The sequence below is a fragment of the Tenrec ecaudatus genome, chromosome 12 (assembly GCF_050624435.1).
Source record: "Tenrec ecaudatus isolate mTenEca1 chromosome 12, mTenEca1.hap1, whole genome shotgun sequence".
Lineage (NCBI taxonomy): Eukaryota > Metazoa > Chordata > Mammalia > Afrosoricida > Tenrecidae > Tenrec > Tenrec ecaudatus.
Window position 1 is genome coordinate 100,305,700 of NC_134541.1, and position 21,305 is coordinate 100,327,004.

Below are 21,305 nucleotides of genomic sequence, written 5' to 3' on the forward strand. Positions count from 1 at the left end.
GAATGCAGGGAGCCTGCCCCAGTCCCAGAGGGGCCAGGGAAGCCTCCTCTCAAGGCTGTAGAGTCTGTCCTGGTCTCAGTGACCTCAGAGGGAATGCAGGGAGCCTGCCCCAGTCCCAGAGGGGCCAGGGAAGCCTCCTCTCAAGGCTGTAGAGTCTGTCCTGGTCTCAGTGACCTCAGAGGGAATGCAGGGAGCCTGCCCCAGTCTCAGAGGGGCCAGGGAAGCCTCCTCTCAAGGCTGTAGAGTCTGTCCTGGTCTCAGTGACCTCAGAGGGAATGCAGGGAGCATGCCCCAGTCCCAGAGGGGCCAGGGAAGCCTCCTCTCAAGGCTGTAGAGTCTGTCCTGGTCTCAGTGACCTCAGAGGGAATGCAGGGAGCCTGCCCCAGTCCCAGAGGGGCCAGGGAAGCCTCCTCTCAAGGCTGTAGAGTCTGTCCTGGTCTCAGTGACCTCAGAGGGAATGCAGGGAGCATGCCCCAGTCCCAGAGGGGCCAGGGAAGCCTCCTCTCAAGGCTGTAGAGTCTGTCCTGGTCTCAGTGACCTCAGAGGGAATGCAGGGAGCCTGCCCCAGTCCCAGAGGGGCCAGGGAAGCCTCCTCTCAAGGCTGTAGAGTCTGTCCTGGTCTCAGTGACCTCAGAGGGAATGCAGGGAGCATGCCCCAGTCCCAGAGGGGCCAGGGAAGCCTCCTCTCAAGGCTGTAGAGTCTGTCCTGGTCTCAGTGATCTCAGAGGGAATGCAGGGAGCCTGCCCCAGTCCCAGAGGGGCCAGGGGAGCCTCCTCTCAAGGCTGTAGAGTCTGTCCTGGTCTCAGTGACCTCAGAGGGAATGCAGGGAGCATGCCCCAGTCCCAGAGGGGCCAGGGAAGCCTACTCTCAAGGCTGTAGAGTCTGTCCTGGTCTCAGTGACCTCAGAGGGAATGCAGGGAGCCTGCCCCAGTCCCAGAGGGGCCAGGGAACCTCCTCTCAAGGCTGTAGAGTCTGTCCTGGTCTCAGTGATCTCAGAGGGAATGCAGGGAGCATGCCCCAGTCCCAGAGGGGCCAGGGAAGCCTCCTCTCAAGGCTGTAGAGTCTGTCCTGGTCTCAGTGACCTCAGAGGGAATGCAGGGAGCCTGCCCCAGTCCCAGAGGGGCCAGGGAAGCCTACTCTCAAGGCTGTAGAGTCTGTCCTGGTCTCAGTGACCTCAGAGGGAATGCAGGGAGCCTGCCCCAGTCCCAGAGGGGCCAGGGAAGCCTCCTATCAAGGCTGTAGAGTCTGTCCTGGTCTCAGTGACCTCAGAGGGAATGCAGGGAGCCTGCCCCAGTCCCAGAGGGGCCAGGGAAGCCTCCTCTCAAGGCTGTAGAGCCTGTCCTGGTCTCAGTGACCTCAGAGGGAATGCAGGGAGCATGCCCCAGTCCCAGAGGGGCCAGGGAAGCCTCCTCTCAAGGCTGTAGAGTCTGTCCTGGTCTCAGTGACCTCAGAGGGAATGCAGGGAGCCTGCCCCAGTCCCAGAGGGGCCAGGGAAGCCTCCTCTCAAGGCTGTAGAGTCTGTCCTGGTCTCAGTGACCTCAGAGGGAATGCAGGGAGCATGCCCCACTCCCAGAGGGGCCAGGGAAGCCTCCTCTCAAGGCTGTAGAGTCTGTCCTGGTCTCAGTGACCTCAGAGGGAATGCAGGGAGCCTGCCCCAGTCCCAGAGGGGCCAGGGAAGCCTCCTCTCAAGGCTGTAGAGTCTGTCCTGAACTCAGTGATCTCAGAGGGAATGCAGGGAGCCTGCCCCAGTCCCAGAGGGGCCAGGGAAGCCTCCTCTCAAGGCTGTAGAGTCTGTCCTGGTCTCAGTGACCTCAGAGGGAATGCAGGGAGCCTGCCCCAGTCCCAGAGGGGCCAGGGAAGCCTCCTCTCAAGGCTGTAGAGTCTGTCCTGGTCTCAGTGACCTCAGAGGGAATGCAGGGAGCCTGCCCCAGTCCCAGAGGGGCCAGGGAAGCCTCTTCTCAAGGCTCTAGAGTCTGTCCTGGTCTCAGTGACCTCAGAGGGAATGCAGGGAGCCTGCCCCAGTCCCAGAGGGGCCAGGGAAGCCTCCTCTCAAGGCTGTAGAGTCTGTCCTGGTCTCAGTGACCTCAGAGGGAATGCAGGGAGCCTGCCCCAGTCCCAGAGGGGCCAGGGAAGCCTCCTCTCAAGGCTGTAGTGTCTGTCCTGGTCTCAGTGACCTCAGAGGGAATGCAGGGAGCCTGCCCCAGTCCCAGAGGGGCCAGGGAAGCCTCCTCTCAAGGCTGTAGAGTCTGTCCTGGTCTCAGTGACCTCAGAGGGAATGCAGGGAGCCTGCCCCAGTCCCAGAGGGGCCAGGGAAGCCTCCTCTCAAGGCTGTAGTGTCTGTCCTGGTCTCAGTGACCTCAGAGGGAATGCAGGGAGCCTGCCCCAGTCCCAGAGGGGCCAGGGAAGCCTCCTCTCAAGGCTGTAGAGTCTGTCCTGGTCTCAGTGACCTCAGAGGGAATGCAGGGAGCCTGCCCCAGTCCCAGAGGGGCCAGGGAAGCCTCCTCTCAAGGCTGTAGAGTCTGTCCTGGTCTCAGTGATCTCAGAGGGAATGCAGGGAGCCTGCCCCAGTCCCAGAGGGGCCAGGGAAGCCTCCTCTCAAGGCTGTAGAGTCTGTCCTGGTCTCAGTGACCTCAGAGGGAATGCAGGGAGCCTGCCCCAGTCCCAGAGGGGCCAGGGAAGCCTCCTCTCAAGGCTGTAGAGTCTGTCCTGGTCTCAGTGACCTCAGAGGGAATGCAGGGAGCCTGCCCCAGTCCCAGAGGGGCCAGGGAAGCCTCCTCTCAAGGCTGTAGAGTCTGTCCTGGTCTCAGTGACCTCAGAGGGAATGCAGGGAGCCTGCCCCAGTCTCAGAGGGGCCAGGGAAGCCTCCTCTCAAGGCTGTAGAGTCTGTCCTGGTCTCAGTGACCTCAGAGGGAATGCAGGGAGCCTGCCCCAGTCCCAGAGGGGCCAGGGAAGCCTCCTCTCAAGGCTGTAGTGTCTGTCCTGGTCTCAGTGACCTCAGAGGGAATGCAGGGAGCCTGCCCCAGTCCCAGAGGGGCCAGGGAAGCCTCCTCTCAAGGCTGTAGAGTCTGTCCTGGTCTCAGTGACCTCAGAGGGAATGCAGGGAGCCTGCCCCAGTCCCAGAGGGGCCAGGGAAGCCTCCTCTCAAGGCTGTAGAGTCTGTCCTGGTCTCAGTGACCTCAGAGGGAATGCAGGGAGCCTGCCCCAGTCCCAGAGGGGCCAGGGAAGCCTCCTCTCAAGGCTGTAGAGTCTGTCCTGGTCTCAGTGACCTCAGAGGGAATGCAGGGAGCCTGCCCCAGTCCCAGAGGGGCCAGGGAAGCCTCCTCTCAAGGCTGTAGAGTCTGTCCTGGTCTCAGTGATCTCAGAGGGAATGCAGGGAGCCTGCCCCAGTCCCAGAGGGGCCAGGGAAGCCTCCTCTCAAGGCTGTAGAGTCTGTCCTGGTCTCAGTGACCTCAGAGGGAATGCAGGGAGCCTGCCCCAGTCCCAGAGGGGCCAGGGAAGCCTCCTCTCAAGGCTGTAGAGTCTGTCCTGGTCTCAGTGACCTCAGAGGGAATGCAGGGAGCCTGCCCCAGTCCCAGAGGGGCCAGGGAAGCCTCCTCTCAAGGCTGTAGAGTCTGTCCTGGTCTCAGTGACCTCAGAGGGAATGCAGGGAGCCTGCCCCAGTCTCAGAGGGGCCAGGGAAGCCTCCTCTCAAGGCTGTAGAGTCTGTCCTGGTCTCAGTGACCTCAGAGGGAATGCAGGGAGCCTGCCCCAGTCCCAGAGGGGCCAGGGAAGCCTCCTCTCAAGGCTGTAGAGTCTGTCCTGGTCTCAGTGATCTCAGAGGGAATGCAGGGAGCCTGCCCCAGTCCCAGAGGGGCCAGGGAAGCCTCCTCTCAAGGCTGTAGAGTCTGTCCTGGTCTCAGTGACCTCAGAGGGAATGCAGGGAGCCTGCCCCAGTCCCAGAGGGGCCAGGGAAGCCTCCTCTCAAGGCTGTAGAGTCTGTCCTGGTCTCAGTGATCTCAGAGGGAATGCAGGGAGCCTGCCCCAGTCCCAGAGGGGCCAGGGAAGCCTCCTCTCAAGGCTGTAGAGTCTGTCCTGGTCTCAGTGATCTCAGAGGGAATGCAGGGAGCCTGTCCCAGTCCCAGATCAATCTGGTATAGAGGACCAGCTCCTGCTTCCAAAAGAAAGGGCTTTTGTTAGTTTGTTTTGTTTTGTATTCACTCTCTAGACAATTAGTCAGCTGCTGAATTCTCCCTCAAACACAGTTTATTCAGGTGCTTTTTAAATTCTTTTAAGGAAGGGAGGGTGAGGTGGGAACCTATCCATTGATCTATGGAATAATCTGTGGAAGTAATAAAGGACCTTCGCAGGGGATATCAGCCCCTTAAGTCAAACTCTCAGAGGTAGAAATGGCAGGGCTGGAGCTTGCCAGACAAACTGCCCACGTTTCCTTCCCCTGACAGAGACACCATTTGCCTTCCCCATTAGCTGCATGAAACTTTCTGGACAAGCTGCCACAGTTCACCTTAAAGGCTCGGGGGAGTTTCGGGGGAAGGGAAGAATATGGCCTACCTCGGATGGTGGCCATCACAACCCTACTCATCTGGAGAGTGCGAGGAGAGAAGTCAGCGATCAGAACTAGTCACCTTGGAAATGAAATGCACGTCCCTCCTGACAGCTGGAAGTGAGAGCAACAGAGCCCCCTGGACCCTGCTATAACCTTTGACCCCAGGCAGCAAGGCTCAACATGAGACACCACTGTTGTGAAGATGGTCCCCAGGGGCTGCTCTCAGTCTGGAGGCAGTGTTGTTGGGGTTGTTGTTAGGTGCCATGAGCAATCCTGTGACAGAGTCAACAGCGTGGACTAGGCTGCTGTCACTGTCGCCACTCTGGGAGATCTGTAGGTCTTTCTCTGGATGGTTATCAGCTGAGCACTGGTTACACCACCAGACGGAGGTTCAAATCCTTCCTATCCCGGATGCGTGACCTGGCAGCGTTACTGAGCTGGTGCATGCCAGGTGTTCTGAACAGCCCAGGCACAATGAATGATGAAACGAGAGGGATAATGACTAGATGCGCTGTGTTCGGCTCCCTGCCCAGCCAGGTCGCGGCAGACTGGCTTCCTGCACAGAATACACAGAGAGGGCCAAGAGCCCCATCCACGCTGTGCTGTGGAGATGCTGATGCGCCCTGTGTGAAGGCTGACCTCTGTCCCCCCCAGATGCCAATCTGAGACCAAATCTCGGAGTTACCATCTGTGTCTCAATTTCCCATTTCCGGGGGGTGGGAGGGTGGTGGAGGGGTGGTGGTGAGCAAGAATTACGTACTTGGCTGCTGGCCAAAGGTAGGTGGTCCCAAGCCACCAGCCAGTGGCTCCTTGGGAGCAAGATCTGACAATCTGGCCCCAGAAAGGTGACAGCCTACAGAACCTATAAGGCGGTGCTAGTCTGGCCGTGGGGCTGTTACAGACAGATTGACTCCAAGGCTCAACAACAAAGCAGTAGCAGATCTGGACATGGGAGGTGAAGTTACAGTTCAAAGGTAAACTTTGAACTGCCTTGTCAAGGGAAAGAATCATCGAAGCAAAGATTCCAAGTGGCTGGCTGCAAGGGGTCATTTATATGAATAACAACTGCCACTGCCAGGGCTGCACCCGGCAGTCTAAATTGTGCCTGCCAACATCACAGTGACAACTAAAAGGAAAAAGAATCTCCCTTAGAACTACTTTCTTTCCCCAAACACGGAGGGCTGCAGGCTTCCAAGCCCCCACCCATACTACTGAGGGAGCTGTGTTTTATCTCCGTGCATTCGTTTACCAAACACTGGCTGACAGACCTGTCCGGAGCACCGGAGATGCAGTGGGCGAGCAGGCTGGCCGCATGCCTCACTGAACCGACACTCAGGAGTGGAAGATCTTCACTAAACAAGAACATATGCAAAACACAGGTGGGGTGAGGAAGTCTAAAGACCAGAAGGAGGGACGAGAAGATTACTGGCGGTGAGGAAACCAGCTTCCTGAGAGACTAAGAGAGGAACAGGAGTACAAGACTTGGGATGTGGTCAGATCTAGCTGAACATGCAGGCCACGGAAAGAAGAGTGGGGAGATTTTCCAAGTGCGGTGACAGGTTCTGAGCACAGATGACAGGAGCTGATTTACAATTTAAAACATGAAAGCAGAGTGAATACAAACAAAATCCAGTGCCACGTAATCCTAATTTATATCAAACTGATAAAGGCAAAGTGCGACTTCCCCATGAGGCTTCCGAGACGACACCTTATAGAAAGGAGGCCTGGTTGCTTAGAGTCAACCCCACGAGCTGCTCCGTGCAGACCGGCTGTCTCAGAAGCCCTAGAGAGCACTTCTACTCTGCCCTGGCCGGCCACTGTGAGTCGGCATCAACTCAAGGGCCATGGGTTATGGAAGCAGGCGGCCACATCTTTCCACAGTAGAGCTGCTGGTGGATCCAAGCGTCAGCCTTGCAGTGAGCAACCAAGCACTTCCCCTGCAGCACCAGGACCCCTTTCAACCCACCCCAAACCCAGAGACATGTTGAGCCCAACTCATAGCAAGGCTATAGGACAAAGCAGAGCTGCCCAGCAGGTTTCCAAGACAATACTCTTCATGGGCACAGATAGCAACATCGCTTTGCCAAGTATCAGCAGGTGTATTCAAACCACTGACCTTTCAGTTCGCAGCTAAGTGCCTCACCACTGTGCTACCTGATGCACATCAAACCACTGTCAAAAGATGAATTTGAGACAGTTGGGGCGCCTTGGCCTTGGAAATGAGATGATGACCTCAGGGGCTGTTGGGGGCTTCAGTATGATAACACTGCAGCCTAGTTTGGGGTAGCTTGTTTTGTTTTAGTCATTACCTGTCAGTGACTCAGACACAAGCACTTACAGGCAAAATGACATAACACCTAGGATCTGATTTTAAATATCCCAGCAAAAATAATAATAGTGATAATAGGTGTGGGAATGGATGTGAGACAGGTGGATAAAATATTATAAGGGCAAGGCAGTTCAGCCAGGTGATGGGTATGTGAGGCCTGTCATACTCCCTGCTCCGCTTCTGATATGTGTTAGGAAGAAGAGTAAAAGCAGCAGCATCCACAGGGGCTGGAGTGCCCCTCCGAGGCATCGGGGTGGGTGGGGATGGGGGGAGGCGGCCTCTGAAAGCCAAAGTAGCATCCTAATTAGAAAGGAGTGTGGGAGAAAAGCCCAGGTGGGACCCTGGCAGGTCCATCCCTCCCAACCAGCCCATCTCTTGCTCTGATGAGCAGCTTCCACTTCAGATAGGGAAGCAGCCCCAATCTGCACAAGAGACAGAAAATCATAGGCTATGACCCCCGTTAATGATGCAGGAACATATTCCTCCTTGTGGCTTTGGGGATCCTGACACTGTGACCATGGTTAACTGCAGGGGGTGCTGGCTGTCCACCATCTGAGATGTGGTCACTGCAAGATAATCCACTCATTGCTCCCCCCCCCCTCTGGCTTCCATAGCCTACTTGGGTGGGCGGGGGGGAGAGCTACTGACTCACTCATTCTTCAAAAGGTCGAGAAAGGAAGCAAACAGCCAAGATGAACACACAGAGATCAGCAAGGACCTGGGGGGGTGTGAGCTTCTTTGAGATGCTATGCAAATGATTCATTTGCATTTTGTTTATCCTCCCCTCATCCCCAGGTACAAAGTCTCTCAGGAAGACAGTCTAATCCAAGAAACAAGGAGAAGCACACCTGTCTCACCCTCACCATTCCTGGCACTGCCAGCCCCACTGCAGGTCTGCCCTTCACCTGCCCTGCAGGGATGGAGGGTGGCTCAGGGACCCTCCACCCCCAGCTTCCTTCCAGCCCCTCCCCAGAAAGCCTGGGGCATGACCTGCCCACAAAATTAACCTGACATCAAGGACACTTCATCCTTAGAGGCCTTCCCGAGACCCCTGCTACTGCAGAACTAGGGCCAAAATCCATCATGGGGACATTGGAAACTATCCCCAGGCTGCTCTTCCAGAGCCTTCCGAAGCCATTCTCAAGCGTGCCCAAGGATGCCACCGTGCAGCCATAGGGGGCTCTCCACAGTGTCCCTAACTAACTCACAGGCCTTCCGTGCTGCTGTCCCTTTGCACAAAGCCTTCTCTCCCCTGGAAGGGCCTTTGTTGAGCTTCGGGAACAGTGGCACTTGGATCTGAAGCATCTAGGCCCATGCTTGATTAGAGTGAGGAAGGGGGCATAATGGCCTCAGTCCGCACACCTGCTAGGTCTCAGACACCCTGCCACGTTTCTGCCCAAGAGGAAGGTCCTAGCTTGTATCAGCCGCTCTAGAGATACAGTGACTTGCACCCGGGTCACACAGCTCATGTAATCAGCGCTGAGATTGGCTCCGAGACCTGTCTGACTGCAGAGCCCCACTGCTCCTCGCTAAGGGACACTGGCAGGCACCAGTGACCACAGCACAGGACATCAGCTCCCTCAGCAGTCCACAACAACAAAGTAGATAATCTCCTATTATGTGTTCCCTGGTGGTGGAGTGGTTATATGTGTTGGGCTGCTAATCTCAAGGTTGGCAGTTCAAAACCACCAGCGGCTCTGTGGGAAAAAGACAAGGCTTACTACTCCCATAAAGTGTCACAGCCCCAGGAATTCAGTTCTAGCTAGTCCTGCAGAGTTGCTATGGACTGGAAAAGGACTCGACACAGGGAGTTGCTTTTTGAGCATCATGTGTTGCAGGTTGTCATGTGCGCTCAGCAGAGACTACTATTTGCCTGCCCAGTGCTGTGTGATTTAGGGCGGCAGTGTGCTCCCCTGAAATGTCACATTCCGCAGTGCCGGGATGGGATGGGATGGGAGGGAAAGATTCCCAGGGACTTGAATTGGTGTCCCCTCTCTCCCTGCCCCCTGCTGTCCAGAATGCAGGCACAACTGCTGGCGCACCGGCAGCCACCTCAGAACATGAAACAGTCTTACGGACATAGGCCGAACACACGGGGGCAACAACTTAGACAGTCTTCACCTGCCCACTCACGAAGCACCTTTCCCTGAGCACCCTATTGGCACCAGGGTTTGAGCAGACCGGCAGACGCGTGAGTGGGGACGTCAGACAAAGGCCCCTGCCGTCCTGAGGCTTACACTGTGACATAAGAGTCAGCACAGCCATAAGGATTAGGAGCACTGCACCAGGTGTAGAGGCTGGCGCACGACGCCCCCTGGTGTAAGCACAGAGCTATGTTCCCCAGGGCTTCCAACAGCAAGAACCAAACTCACCACCATGGAGTCCATGCCAACTCAGAGCCCCCTGTGGGTTTCCAAGACTGTTAACTGTTGACCTGAGTAGAAAGCCCTGATTTCTCTCCCGAGGTGCTGCTCCTGGTCTTGAACTCCCCACCATGTGGGCTGCAGCCCAGCATGTAATGGCTGCCTTTTCAGAAGCAGATTGCCAGACCTTTCTTTCTCAAACTCCCAATCTCTCAGCAGAGAAGCATATTAATCATTTGCATAAATAATACATTAGAAAATGATCGATGCTTCAGAAAAAAATAAAGCTGGTCAAAATAAGGGAATCTGCATACAGAGGAGGAGAGAGTGGGCCCCAGGAAATCTAACCAAGCAGTGAGTGAGGGCAGAGTGCCAGAGAGTCGGTTCTGACTCACACCCAGCCCACGTTCCAGGGAGAGCTGCCCCAGTGGGTTCTGGGCTGCCACCTCCATGGAGGGGATCACAAGGTCTTCTCTCCCGTGGATCCTCAGTCGTTTTAGTTAAGAGCCACCAGGAGTCTTCAAATGAGCTTAACCTTGGCATATAATGCCCCAGTGAAGCCACACTGCACAGGAGAGGACCCGGGGGCTCACCGAGGAGATGCAGAGCCTGTCGGTGGGTAGTCCCAGCCATGCGACACGTCTTCCAGACCGTCAGACATGAAAGGACTGGACGAGAGGGGATGCTCGCCTCCACCAGAGCTGGTCATTGTGGAGTTGAGCTCTTCAGCATCTGGAGTTGGGTAACAGGCCCCAAGGGCTCGGAAAATAGCCCTCCCAGAGCCCCACTGCCACCTCACCTCAGTGGGTCTACACAGGGGGCCTTCTGCAGAAAGGATTCTACTGCTGGCAAAAAAAGGCATGGCGAGGGCTGACCCGCAATGGGCAGAGTGTGCCAGAGCAAGTCTGTCACGTGCCCCGCCATTGGCGGTGCCTGTGCCTGGCGCCAACGCCGTGAACTTTTGTTTGCAGGGTGCACGAATAAACTCCGCAAACTTCCAGAATCACTAGACTTGACAGTTGTCTCTCTTGAAGCCGCATTGCTGCTGCCAAGAATATCTCCCCTCTGCCGAGCTTCCTGTAGCTCCCCCTCCCCTCCCGCTCCAAAATAACAAGAAGCTGCTTGGCGATGATGTCATTGCAACTGTCACCGCCCGCAGGGCATTCGCATGCTGGCTATATTTAAGACCCAGGCTTCATGTGCAGTGACATGGAAATTGCCACCTTGTGAACCATACCGGAAAAGGCAAGATTTGAAAAAATAATTTTTAACAAAGAACAAGGGTGCACGTTCTGGCGAGGAGAGGCCAAGAGGGGGTGACACCGAGCAGTGGGACACTGTTCCCAGGGCCGCCAAGACCCCCTGTACCAATACAGCCAAGCCTGTGAAGGGACGCAATCGTACCCTCCTGCTTTCCCAGGGCCATCGGCTCCTTCCAGTACCCCCCACCCCCTCCTTCCCAAGGCCCAGCCTGACCCGGCTGTGACTTGTTTCCTCCAGAAATCACGGCCTCCCTCTCATTCCCGTCACGGCAAATGGAGAGTTAATCAACGGTAGCCCTCCCTGCTGGATGGCTCTCATCACCTTTTAATGAGAGCGCCATCATTGGTTTGGTCATTTTTTATGTCCTCCTGCCCCTGTTCTTTGGTGATGAGAGTTTCAGACCCTGCCTTCTCCCTCTCCCCTACCAGCTGCACGCTGGTCACATCTTGGTGAACTGCACCCATCCACGTTCGGCACTGACTGGGTGGGAACATCTGCCGCTGGTGACAAATGGGTCTGATGCTTGGGTAAGTGCTCCAAAGAGCAGATGTTTGGGGGACTGTACCTTGCTGCTCACACGCTCACAATTTTATTTCATCAACAAAACTTGAGTCTTTGATTGGATTCTAGAAGCATTAAAGAAAATAAATAAGCACTTTGCGTTCTCCCTCATATGAGATTGCTTTCAGAAATGCTCCGAGGCTCCCAGGAACCTGGCAGTGCAGCGCTTCAGTGCCAGGCTGCTACAAAGGGTGGGCGCTTCAATCGCATCAGCCACTGGTTCTGCAGGAGAATGGCCTAGCAGTCAGCCTGCACAAAGATTCCCGCCTCGGAAGGGCCATGGGGCAGCCTGAGTCTCGAAGAGTCAGAGTCCCCTGGAAGGCAGCGGTGAGCGTGCTCAAGGTCCCTCCTGTTCTGCTGCTGCCGTTTTTGGTGGAAGAAGACCTAGGGAACTTGTGGTGGCCTCAAAATTCTAAGCATGTCAGGGGGACTCTCTCTGGCTCTCCCATGTCCATGATGTTTGTGAAGGTGCCTGCCTAATTCTAAGACCTCCATGCACATGGGGTGGGTTATATCAGCGAAGCTGGTTTATATGAAGAATGAAGCTTCGGGATTGGAGGAAGGCTTATAACAACCTTCGATATGCAGGTGGCACAACTTTACTTGCAGAAAATGAGAAAGATTTAAAGCATTTGCTGATCAAGGATAGCAGCCTTCAGTGTGGATTACAACTCAATGTAAGAACACTAAAATCTTCTTAAGAGGACCAGAAGGAAACATCAGGAGGAATGGGGAAAAGATTGAAGTTGTTGAGGATTTTGTCTTGCTTGGATCCACAATCATTGCTCATGACGGCAGCAGTCAAATGGTCCAATCCTGCACTGCATTGGTAAATCCACTGCTCTTTAAAGTGTTGAAAAGGTGCGGCTGACCCAAGCCATGGCATTCTCACTCACCTCATGTGCATGAGAAAGTGGGGCGCTGAATACGGAAGACAGAGGCAGAACCTATTCAAATGATGGTGCTGATGACGATCAGCTACAGCTCCATGGACCGCCAAAAGAACACACACATCTGTCTTGGAAGAAGTAGAGCCAGAAGGCTCCTTAGAAGCAGAGGTGGCAAGATTTCGTCTCAGGTACGTTGGACATGTTATCAGGAGAGACCAGTCCCAGGAGAAGCACATCATGGTTGGTAAAGTAGAAGGGCAGCAAGAAGATGACCTTCAAGATGGAGTGACACCGTGGCTGCGACAGTGGTTCCAACATAAGAACAATTGTGAGGCTGGTGTGGACGTCTGTTGAACCTGGGGTCGCTAGCGGTTGGAACAGACTTGACAGCACCTAATAACAACCAAATCTGGGGGGTGGGGAGGACAGGCCATTGAATCAGAACCCCCTCGTGCTGAGGATGTCTTCTGTTTCCACAATCCCAAACATGGGGGACGAGAGGATGTCTGATGAGGCACAGGTCAAGTTCTCACAGGAGCACATGCCACGCAACCATTCGTGGCCTCGCCTTTGGAGCATTCATGCTGTGTCCTGTGATCCTGCCCCTGGGAAGACTAACTGAAGAAAGATGGGGAGAGGCAGACCGAGCTACATTTACAGGGACACTTATCTCCCCTTACTTCCAGTCACAGAGGAATGGAAGCTGCTGAGGAGGGAGGGGAGAGGAGAGAGAGGACAGGGCAGAACTGTGGTTGTGAGTTTCCAAGACTATAATTCTTTTTACTGAGTAGAAAGCCCCATCTTTCCCCTGGCTAGTCACCTTGAACTGCTGACCTACAGTCTAATTGGTAACTACTTTGCCACCAGGGAGGGTGACAAACTAACAGCCAGTAGACACACACTGACTTAAGTGAAGGGAAAGGCACTACGTTGAGATGGAAGTTACCAGGGGAAAAGGAAGACGGCAGGAAGAGTACAGAGTTAAAGGCAACAGAGGGGAATACGGTCATGTACAGGGTCCTGCACCCACAGGGATCTCAATGGTTTCGTAGGGAGACATTAAGCTGAACAGGTACGGGCAAGACAATGGGCCTATGCCGGTGAATGAATGTATGGGTATGTAGGTTTGACAGATGCAATTTCTACATCTATGTATTTGCCACTTTGACTTAGTAGGCTAAGTCTTGGGCTACTCACTGAAAGGTCAGAGGTTAAACCCAACTGCTCTGTGGGAGAAGGAAGAGGCTGGCTGTCCCTGTGGAGCTCCAGCCTCAGAAACGCTATGGAGCCGGTCTGCTCGGTGGACAGGGAAGCTCGGAGTCAAAGTCAACTCAGTGCCAGTGCGCGTTCAGGCTGATTTACCTCCCGTCAGCAGCAACACAGCCCCGAGAAGGGGGGGGGGGGAATACTCATGAGAAGTTAGTAACGTGAGCAGTTATTTGTGGTAGACTGTCAATTGTTCCTCAAAGAAAAACAGCAACGTATTTGCTGGGTTTGAACCTCCATCCTTGTGGTTAGCAGTCCAGCGCTTACCTGACAGATCCACCAGGGGAGGTGGGAATCAATCCTTTATGCCGGCCTTCCAAGTAAGGCGCCCTGGTTAACACCGGGACTGCAGCACTGGGTTTTAACAGAATGAAAAGGTGGTAGTTCAAAGCCAGCTAGTGGCTCCATGGGAGGAAGACCTGGCCAGCTGCTTCCATACAGGAAGTGCCCTGTTCTTCAGAGCAGCGGTGCATCGAAATCAACTCCAAGGCACCGGGCTTGGTTTGGGTTGGAGTGCAGGTGATCAGGAAGGGCCAGTTCCTGGAGGAAAACACCGTGCTTGGTAAAGCAGCAGATCAGCCAAAAAATGCAACATCCTCAACAAGATTCAAGGACATAGTGGCTTCAACAATCAGCCCCAACCTAGCAATAAGTGTACGGACGGTGTCCACGGAGTGGCGTTCCATCCTCCTGGACCCGAGGTTGCTATGAGTCAGAAGTAACGCAGTGGTACCTGACAACCACAGAGGTTACGGGCAGCTGGGTCTTTATCATCTTTGACCAATCTTAGCACAGTACAATAGATGTTTGGTGAGTAAATCAACAGATGAACAAATAAATAACCACTAACCATCCTTTGACTACACTTCTGTAGCATTCTACTTCGGAAGAACCATTCCTTCCAAGCCATCTAGCCTTCTGCCCTGACGTGTGTGTCTGGTCCCCATGCACCAGTCCCACCCCATGCACTCAACTCTCCTCAGCCACTCTAGGTAAGTAATTAAAGGCCTGTCACCTGCTGACAAGGATGTGCTAAAGGATGACACAAAGGCACAACTCACAGCAAATGGGACTCAGCCAAGTGGAAGAGCGAACAACCTTGAGCAGGAAGCTTCATGCCCAAGGAGAAGTGACCAGAGACCCGGGAAAAACATCCTAGGGGCTTAGCAGATGAAGTTGGCAGTGTCAACAGAGCCTGGCCAAGGACTCGGAGAGGGACAGTTCAAAAGGGGCCAGAGTAGGCTACAGTGATAGATACACAGATCAGTGGAACAGAATAGAGAACCCAGACCCAAATCCATCCACCTACACACAGCTAATTTTCAACAAAGGGCCAAGAAACATTAAATGGGGAAGAGATAGGTGCTGTCTTCAATAAACAGTACTGGCGAAATTGGATCTCCCTCTGCAGAAGAATGAAACCAGAGCCACCCTTGACCCACACGAAAATGACCTTCAGATGGAGTAAAGCCCTAAATGTCAACCCCAGAGCTAGAAAGTAGGGAGAGACTTAAGGGGCCTAATGCAAGGCATAAACAGACTCCCTCAGACAAGTGGGGTTACAAAGCCCTTACGGCCCAGCAGTCCCTCTCTGGGTGTGTACTCTAAAGATGAGTCACAGCACAAACAGATGTGTGCTCCACCACGGCCCTCAAAGTGCTATACACACAGCAGGAAGACGGGGGCCTCTAATGCCCATCAGGGGAGAGTGGCTGGAGAAACGTTGGTCTGTACACACAATGGAATAGTGCGTCACTAAAAAACGACAATGGAACCACGAAGGGCCTCATGGCATGAACGGACTTAGAGAACATGATGCTGGTGAAACCAGTCAGTCACAGAAGGACAAGTAGTGTGTGAAACCTCTGTTACAAAGAAAAAAATCAAGACAAAGATTTTCATACCAAAGCACACCAACCTTGATGTTACCAAGGGAGGAGACTAAGGGAGGGCAAGAGGAAGCAACAGGCTAGAAGGCTGATAGGATAATATTTTATAAGAGGGAGAAGAGAGATCAAAGGGGGAGAGTCAAGAAATATTACTGGGCGGGGGGGCCGGGCTAGAAAAGGATCTCAAATTGTTCAAGTTTGAAATGATGGCCTAAAATGTAAACCCCTACCTGAATCATAATTACAAACTGTCTTTGCTTTAAAAGGAGGGGAGGGACCAAAAGGCTTTTGAACACAAACCTCTGATGTATTTGCACACGATCTTTAGAAAGGGAATTGGGGGGAAAGTTCTGAAGCAGTCCCTCTCACTGGGCACAGTATTGAAACTCTGTGGCCACGTCTGTGGGTGTGGAAATGACGAGGAGGTGCCATCAGCATTCTGAGAGTGTGGGCCCAGGACAGCCACTGTCCTGAAGAGCACCAGGCAGTCCTAGATAGCCAGGAGCCGACCTGCGATGGCCCAGGGGTCCTCCTGCCCACTGGTGGTGGTGGGGGTGGTGGGGGACACTGGTGTGTTAGCTGGGCCTCTCAAAGACATGGGCATGGTCGAGGATTTCATTCGCCTGAGACCAACAGACCATGTCCACAGGAGCAGCAGTCACGGAGTCAAATGATGTATTAGACTGGACACATCCGTCATACGAGAGATCTTAAAAGGTTTAAAAAACAACCCAAAAAAAGCAAAGCAAACACATGGACGAAGGTGCGGGGGACTCAAGTCTGCTTCATTAGGTCTGTGAAGGCTGGACAATGCAGAAGGAAGACAGGAGAGCTGATACATTTTAAACTCTGGGCTGGCCAAAACCTTTAATGCACTGGCTGCTACAAACAAAACAAGACGTCTTTAAAAAAAGATACTGCCAGAAGTCTCCTTCAAAGAGAGGCTGGCAAGACCAGCTTGCTGGCTAGGTGCAAGGAATACAGGTATGCAAAAATGGGTGGGGTGGTCCTCACTGCGCTGACCATTCAAAAGTGAAGCCAGGCGGTACATGAATGACAATACAGACATAAAACTGCCAATGATATCTGATCACTGTGGGCCTATCACAAGGGGGCCTGGCCCACCTGGCCAGGCCTAAGGGGATAGACAAAGTCTTCTGTATCCATTCTTGGTCTATCAAGAAACAGAAAAGTCAACCCAAACTGGCTACAACAGTAAAGAGAATACATAACTGAGGAGTCAAAAGGTAGCTCTGTGCTTCCACCGTGGGGGATTCCACAGCCTGTGAAGTCAGAAGATCCAGTTTTCTCACCTTCTCCATTCTAAGATGCAGTCAGTATAAGGCCTGCCCTGAGTCTGCTTCTGTGCGTGATGACAGGCGGCTAAAGTCATTTCGATCTTTGCCCCGCACAGCACATGGCTCAGAAGCAGCAGCCACCCCACCAGCCAGACGCCAGGGGTTATCTGCCTTCAAAGTGCTGGTGCTTCCACACTTTCCACCACATTTCCTTGGACAGAAAGAAGTCATGTGCTCATTTCCTGCACCAAATCCAGCCATATTTCTAGGTAAATGAAGCCTCCATTACCTGAGCCAAAGGTAGAAAGGATAGCAAATTCTCTGAACTGGACTCAAGGTCTAATGCCTACCACAAAAGCAAGGACAAAAGCAAGTCCTGGCGGACGGCTCAATAGAGGGAGGGCTCTCCCAAAGGCAAAGCAATGTGCACTCGGCCAACTCCTCCTCTGGTGAGAGAACCTGCTCCTCTCCCCGAGGGCTCAGTCATACACACGGGCTTGTAAACCGCACCACACTGCAAATGTTCCGTTCTGAAGGGCAGATAGACCCAAACTGGGTCTCTAGTCACCCTTTGAGCAATGTTTTTTTTGTTGGTTTTTTAACAGTCGTGCTGGCACGTCATCCACATGTCATACGACTCAATAGTCCAATCCTATCTAGAAGAGCTGCACAATCAGCACCACAGTCAATTTTACAACATTCTCCTCTTCCTTGTACTCATTGTTATCTTTTTAATATTGGAAAAAATATACACAACAAAACATTCTCCAATTCAACAGCCCCTACATGTATAATTCAGTGCCATTGATTACATTCGTTGTGTTGTACAAACATTATTGATATCCCTCTCCAAATTGTCCCACCACCATTAAAAGCAACGTTCTCTTTTGTGGTATATAATGAGCGCAAAGCATGCTTCTCTGACGAGACAGAACTGAACAATGTGGATTTCATAGAAGAATGGAAAACATCTCCCCGTTCACTTTTATGTACAAAAGGACCATCTTTTCCTTGAGAGTTTATCTGTTTCCATCAGTTCCATCAACACTGTCATCGAAAACTCACTATCCAGAAGGCAATTGTGACCCATAGAGGCCTCACAGGACAGAACAGAGCTGTCCCTGCAGGCAAAGTGTAAGTCTTGTGGGAGTAGAAAGCCTCACCTTTCTCCCATGGAGCAGCTGGTGATTTTGAACTGTTGACCTTGTGAATGACAGCCCAACACTATTCCACCAGGGCTCCTTTCAACACTAGCAGAGGGATAGCAAATTCTGAGCCTGCTGGCCACCTCTTCTTTCCACAGTCCTGACAGACACTGCTAGCTAATACAACACTTGTCCCTGATGAGCCCACACGCGATCTGGAATTCTCCACCACTCATGTCAGGTGGCCACCATCAATCTATTGGTTTTCCCTGTCAAAGCATGTCCCTCAGTTAAGGAAGTGGCAATAAAAAGACCCACGTCACTGGTTCCGAAGTCTACCTTGGCTCCCAAGAGAGGTTCTCCTTCAAACCAGTGTCCCATTGGCGTCCTCAACTCTGACCATTTGTGTCTTGTGATAAAAAGACAGTCACTGCCGTAGGGCTGAAGAAATAAAGGCAGGAGGAGCTGGCGTGAAGTCCAGAGAGACTAGATTGCCATTTCACAAGGAGCCTGGAAAAAAAGGAGCGCCCAGGAGGTTCTGGCTTCGCCTCCGCACCCCTCACCACCCCAGCCAAGGAGAAGACACTCAGAGTCACCAAGTCCTTGCTGTGGACCCAGGTCATTAGCGTTGCTGTGTGCATCAAGTGGAATCCCTGACTCTCAGGGAGATGGCTGCCATGAAGAGCTCGGACACAGCAGTGATTGAAGGGAGGGCACAGGACCACGCAGTGTTTCCTTCTGTGGTGCACGGGGCAGAGACCGTTCAATGGCACCTAACGCCAATGATTGTTGCTCACTGTCAGGGGGCAGCTGTGGACCCAAGCTCATGTGGTTCCGGTTCTCCCAGCGTCCATGCCACGGTTATCCCCATTTCACAGGTGAAGAACCTGAGGTTTCTGACGCTAAGTGGCTGGGCCAGGACCACGATCACGTCTGCGCTGCTCCCCCAGCTAAGGCAGACACAGCACTCCCTGTCCAGCAGTAACTGCAACACCCCGGGCGGGAGCTCACTTACTGGGAACAGGAAGGAGGTCCTCTTCTAAGCCACACCGTGCAGACAGCCAGAGACTCAGGATGGTGACGTGGCTGGCCCCCAGCCACACAACTAGCAACATTGTGCGCTTTTTACTGCACCAGAACCTCCCAGGAGGAGAGGGAAGTCCGACACAAGAAGGCTAGAAGGCAAGTCGCACCAGAGGAAACGGTCTTGAGCAGTGCTTTGTAAGACATCCCATGGGTTCTCCTCAGCAATGCTCCTTGTCAGCCCTCGGCGGATCACTGTGCAGTCCTTTCACAGGCCTGACAGACGCTGACGGGAGGGACGATTTTAGTTCCACTCAGAGAAAACACGACACTCCTTAATCCTTAAGACTCAGACAAGGAAGCCTGCTTAGCAGGACTCTAAAGAAGAGGTGAGCGAGAAGCCCTCACAGTGTCTGAAATAACAAAGGGAACGTATTGGCTCACACGACTGAAAAGGTAAGACGTAAAGCAGTTGCAGGAAAGGTTGGGTCTTCCCAGAGACGAAGTGATGATGTCATCAGAGTGAGACCACTCCCCAACCTGCTGGGCCTGTGTAACATCAATTCCACGGCTGGCCCGAGGAACCTAGCCTTAGGATTTGAGAAGTTGCCACAGGAAGTTGGCCAAGACGTCCCACAGAGCCCATAATTAACCTATGCAATCCTCCTTTGAACATAACAGCCCTGGTGGCCTCAGGCCTATGTGCTGATCTGCTAACCACAAGGTCAGCAGTTCGAAACCACCAGCGGCTACATGGGAGAAGGACAAGGCTTTCTATTCCTGCAAAGAGTCACATTCGTGGAAACACCCAGGGCAGCTCTACGCTGTCCAATAGCATTGCTGGGAACAGAAGCGACTCGGTGGCAATGAGTTTGGCTTTGAGTTCTCTCACCATGGTCCGCTAGCGTAAGTTTTCTTAATCCAGTGTGAAATAAGTCAGAGAAAACACCCACCAAGTGTTGTGCTTGCTGTGCTTAGAACATCCACTGTCTCTGCAGTTCTGGAGCCGTCACTGACTAAGAGGACGTCCTGCAAGGTGAGAGCAACTCAGAGTACAGAAAGTGATGGGATTGCGGCGCCCACTTTGGACTCCGCATGTGTACCTGTCACAGTAGTGGCGTTCATGTCACCGGGCAGCAGGTAGGTGCATACGCTGCTTGCCAGCCACTGAACGCTGGACTCCCCTGCTCTCAGCCTCAAGGCATGTCTGTCTCCCAGTGTCCCTGAAAAGTGACCCCCCCCCATGGCCACCAAGATGATGCCAACTCACAGCAAGCCTATAGCACAGGGTAGGGCTGCCCCTGTGCATTTCCAAGATGGTAACTCCATTGTGTCCATTTGCCACCATCGACGTCAAAGAAGCTGGTGGTAGGTGTGCCTGGGGTTCTGGCCTACCTCCCGTACCCAGCTCTGGCCCTCGGGTCCTACCTGGCTAAGGCCTGGATCTTCACAACATGCCGCTCCTCCTGCTCGGCCATTTTCCTCTTGAGCATGTCCATCTCCTGCCGGAGTACGGCCGAGTGCTCCATCTCACCGTCCAGCAGGTTCCGCAGCGATCTGAGAAGAGGAGGCCCACCTGTCAGACACTGCCAGTGCAGAACACAGCCAGTCACCAAGTCCATCAAGAGCCCACGCGCTCGTTTTCCACAGGACGCTGCATCAGTCCTCATCCAAGTGGATCTTGCATGATCTGACTGAAGGGGATCGCAAACCCTGGCCAGGAGCCTCGGGATGGCCCAGGAGCAGCACATGTGGCTCCGGGCAGCTCAGATCACAGAAAACACCGCGTTGCCAAGCTCGAGGTCAGACCCTCTAAGAAAGCCCACTCAAAGGGGCAGCACATGAAACTGAGAGCACTGTGTCCTAGACTTCACCAAGGGAGGAACGCCGAGGGAGGAATGATCTAAGGCATGGGCACACAGAGCCAGGCGCGGGTCCTTGGCAGCGTCACTGCCAGCACACTCCAGCCTTGGGTTTCACTTGGCATCTCCAGCGTACCCAGTGATAGGAATCGTGCACTTCATACTCCTGTGCGTGTGCCTGCCCTCCCTTGCTTACATGGGAGGGGACAGCAGCTCTGCCAGGCATAACCAAAATTACTACGCGAGGTGCAGCAAGCACGGTTCTGCTGACTGTGGACAGCGCTGTGCCCGGGGCAGCTGTGTGCTTGGGCCCGTGCACTGGAATTGTGCTTCTGGAGAGGAACACTGAAAGCACCCTGGGCTGCCGAAAGGACCAACACGTCTGTCTCAAGGATGGCGAAACTTCAGCTCACAGACTTCACACATGTTGTCAGGAGAGACCTGACCTAGTGTAGAGCGGCAGCGGGACAAAGAGGAATGGCCTCAAGGAGGTGGATTGACAGAGCGACTGAACGATGGGCCGAAGTATAGGAACAACTGTCAGTGTTTCGTTCTGTTGTGCTATGTGTTGCTATGAGTCGGACCTAACAACGACAATGCAGTTTTTTCTAGAAAACCACTGCCAGCCTGGGTAGGTCCACAACCTACAGCCCAAAGCCACTTCCCTGTGACGTCAGCGTGAAAGCAAGTGTGTCTGGTTCCCCCATGATTCCCTGAATTCTCAACGCTAGTGGCTCCTTGAAAGCTTTCAGAAAAAAGTCCATCACCCCACCCGCCCGCCCATGTACCCACTCCTCCTCCCCCTCCCCCTCTCCCTCCTCCTCCAGCCCCAACCCCTCCTCCTCCTCCCCCTCCTCCACCCCCATATCCTC

General features: G+C 53.7%; 1 protein-coding gene across 1 annotated transcript in view; it reads right to left on the reverse strand.

The window, feature by feature from the left end:
* The window catches only part of SNX29 (sorting nexin 29), a 499,345-nt gene that overhangs the window by 356,960 nt on the left and 121,080 nt on the right, over positions 1-21,305 (reverse strand). The window contains exon 13 of the mRNA XM_075564274.1: positions 20,000-20,128. Within this exon, the coding sequence (XP_075420389.1) occupies positions 20,000-20,128 (129 nt within the window). The remainder of the gene's footprint in view (positions 1-19,999; positions 20,129-21,305) is intronic.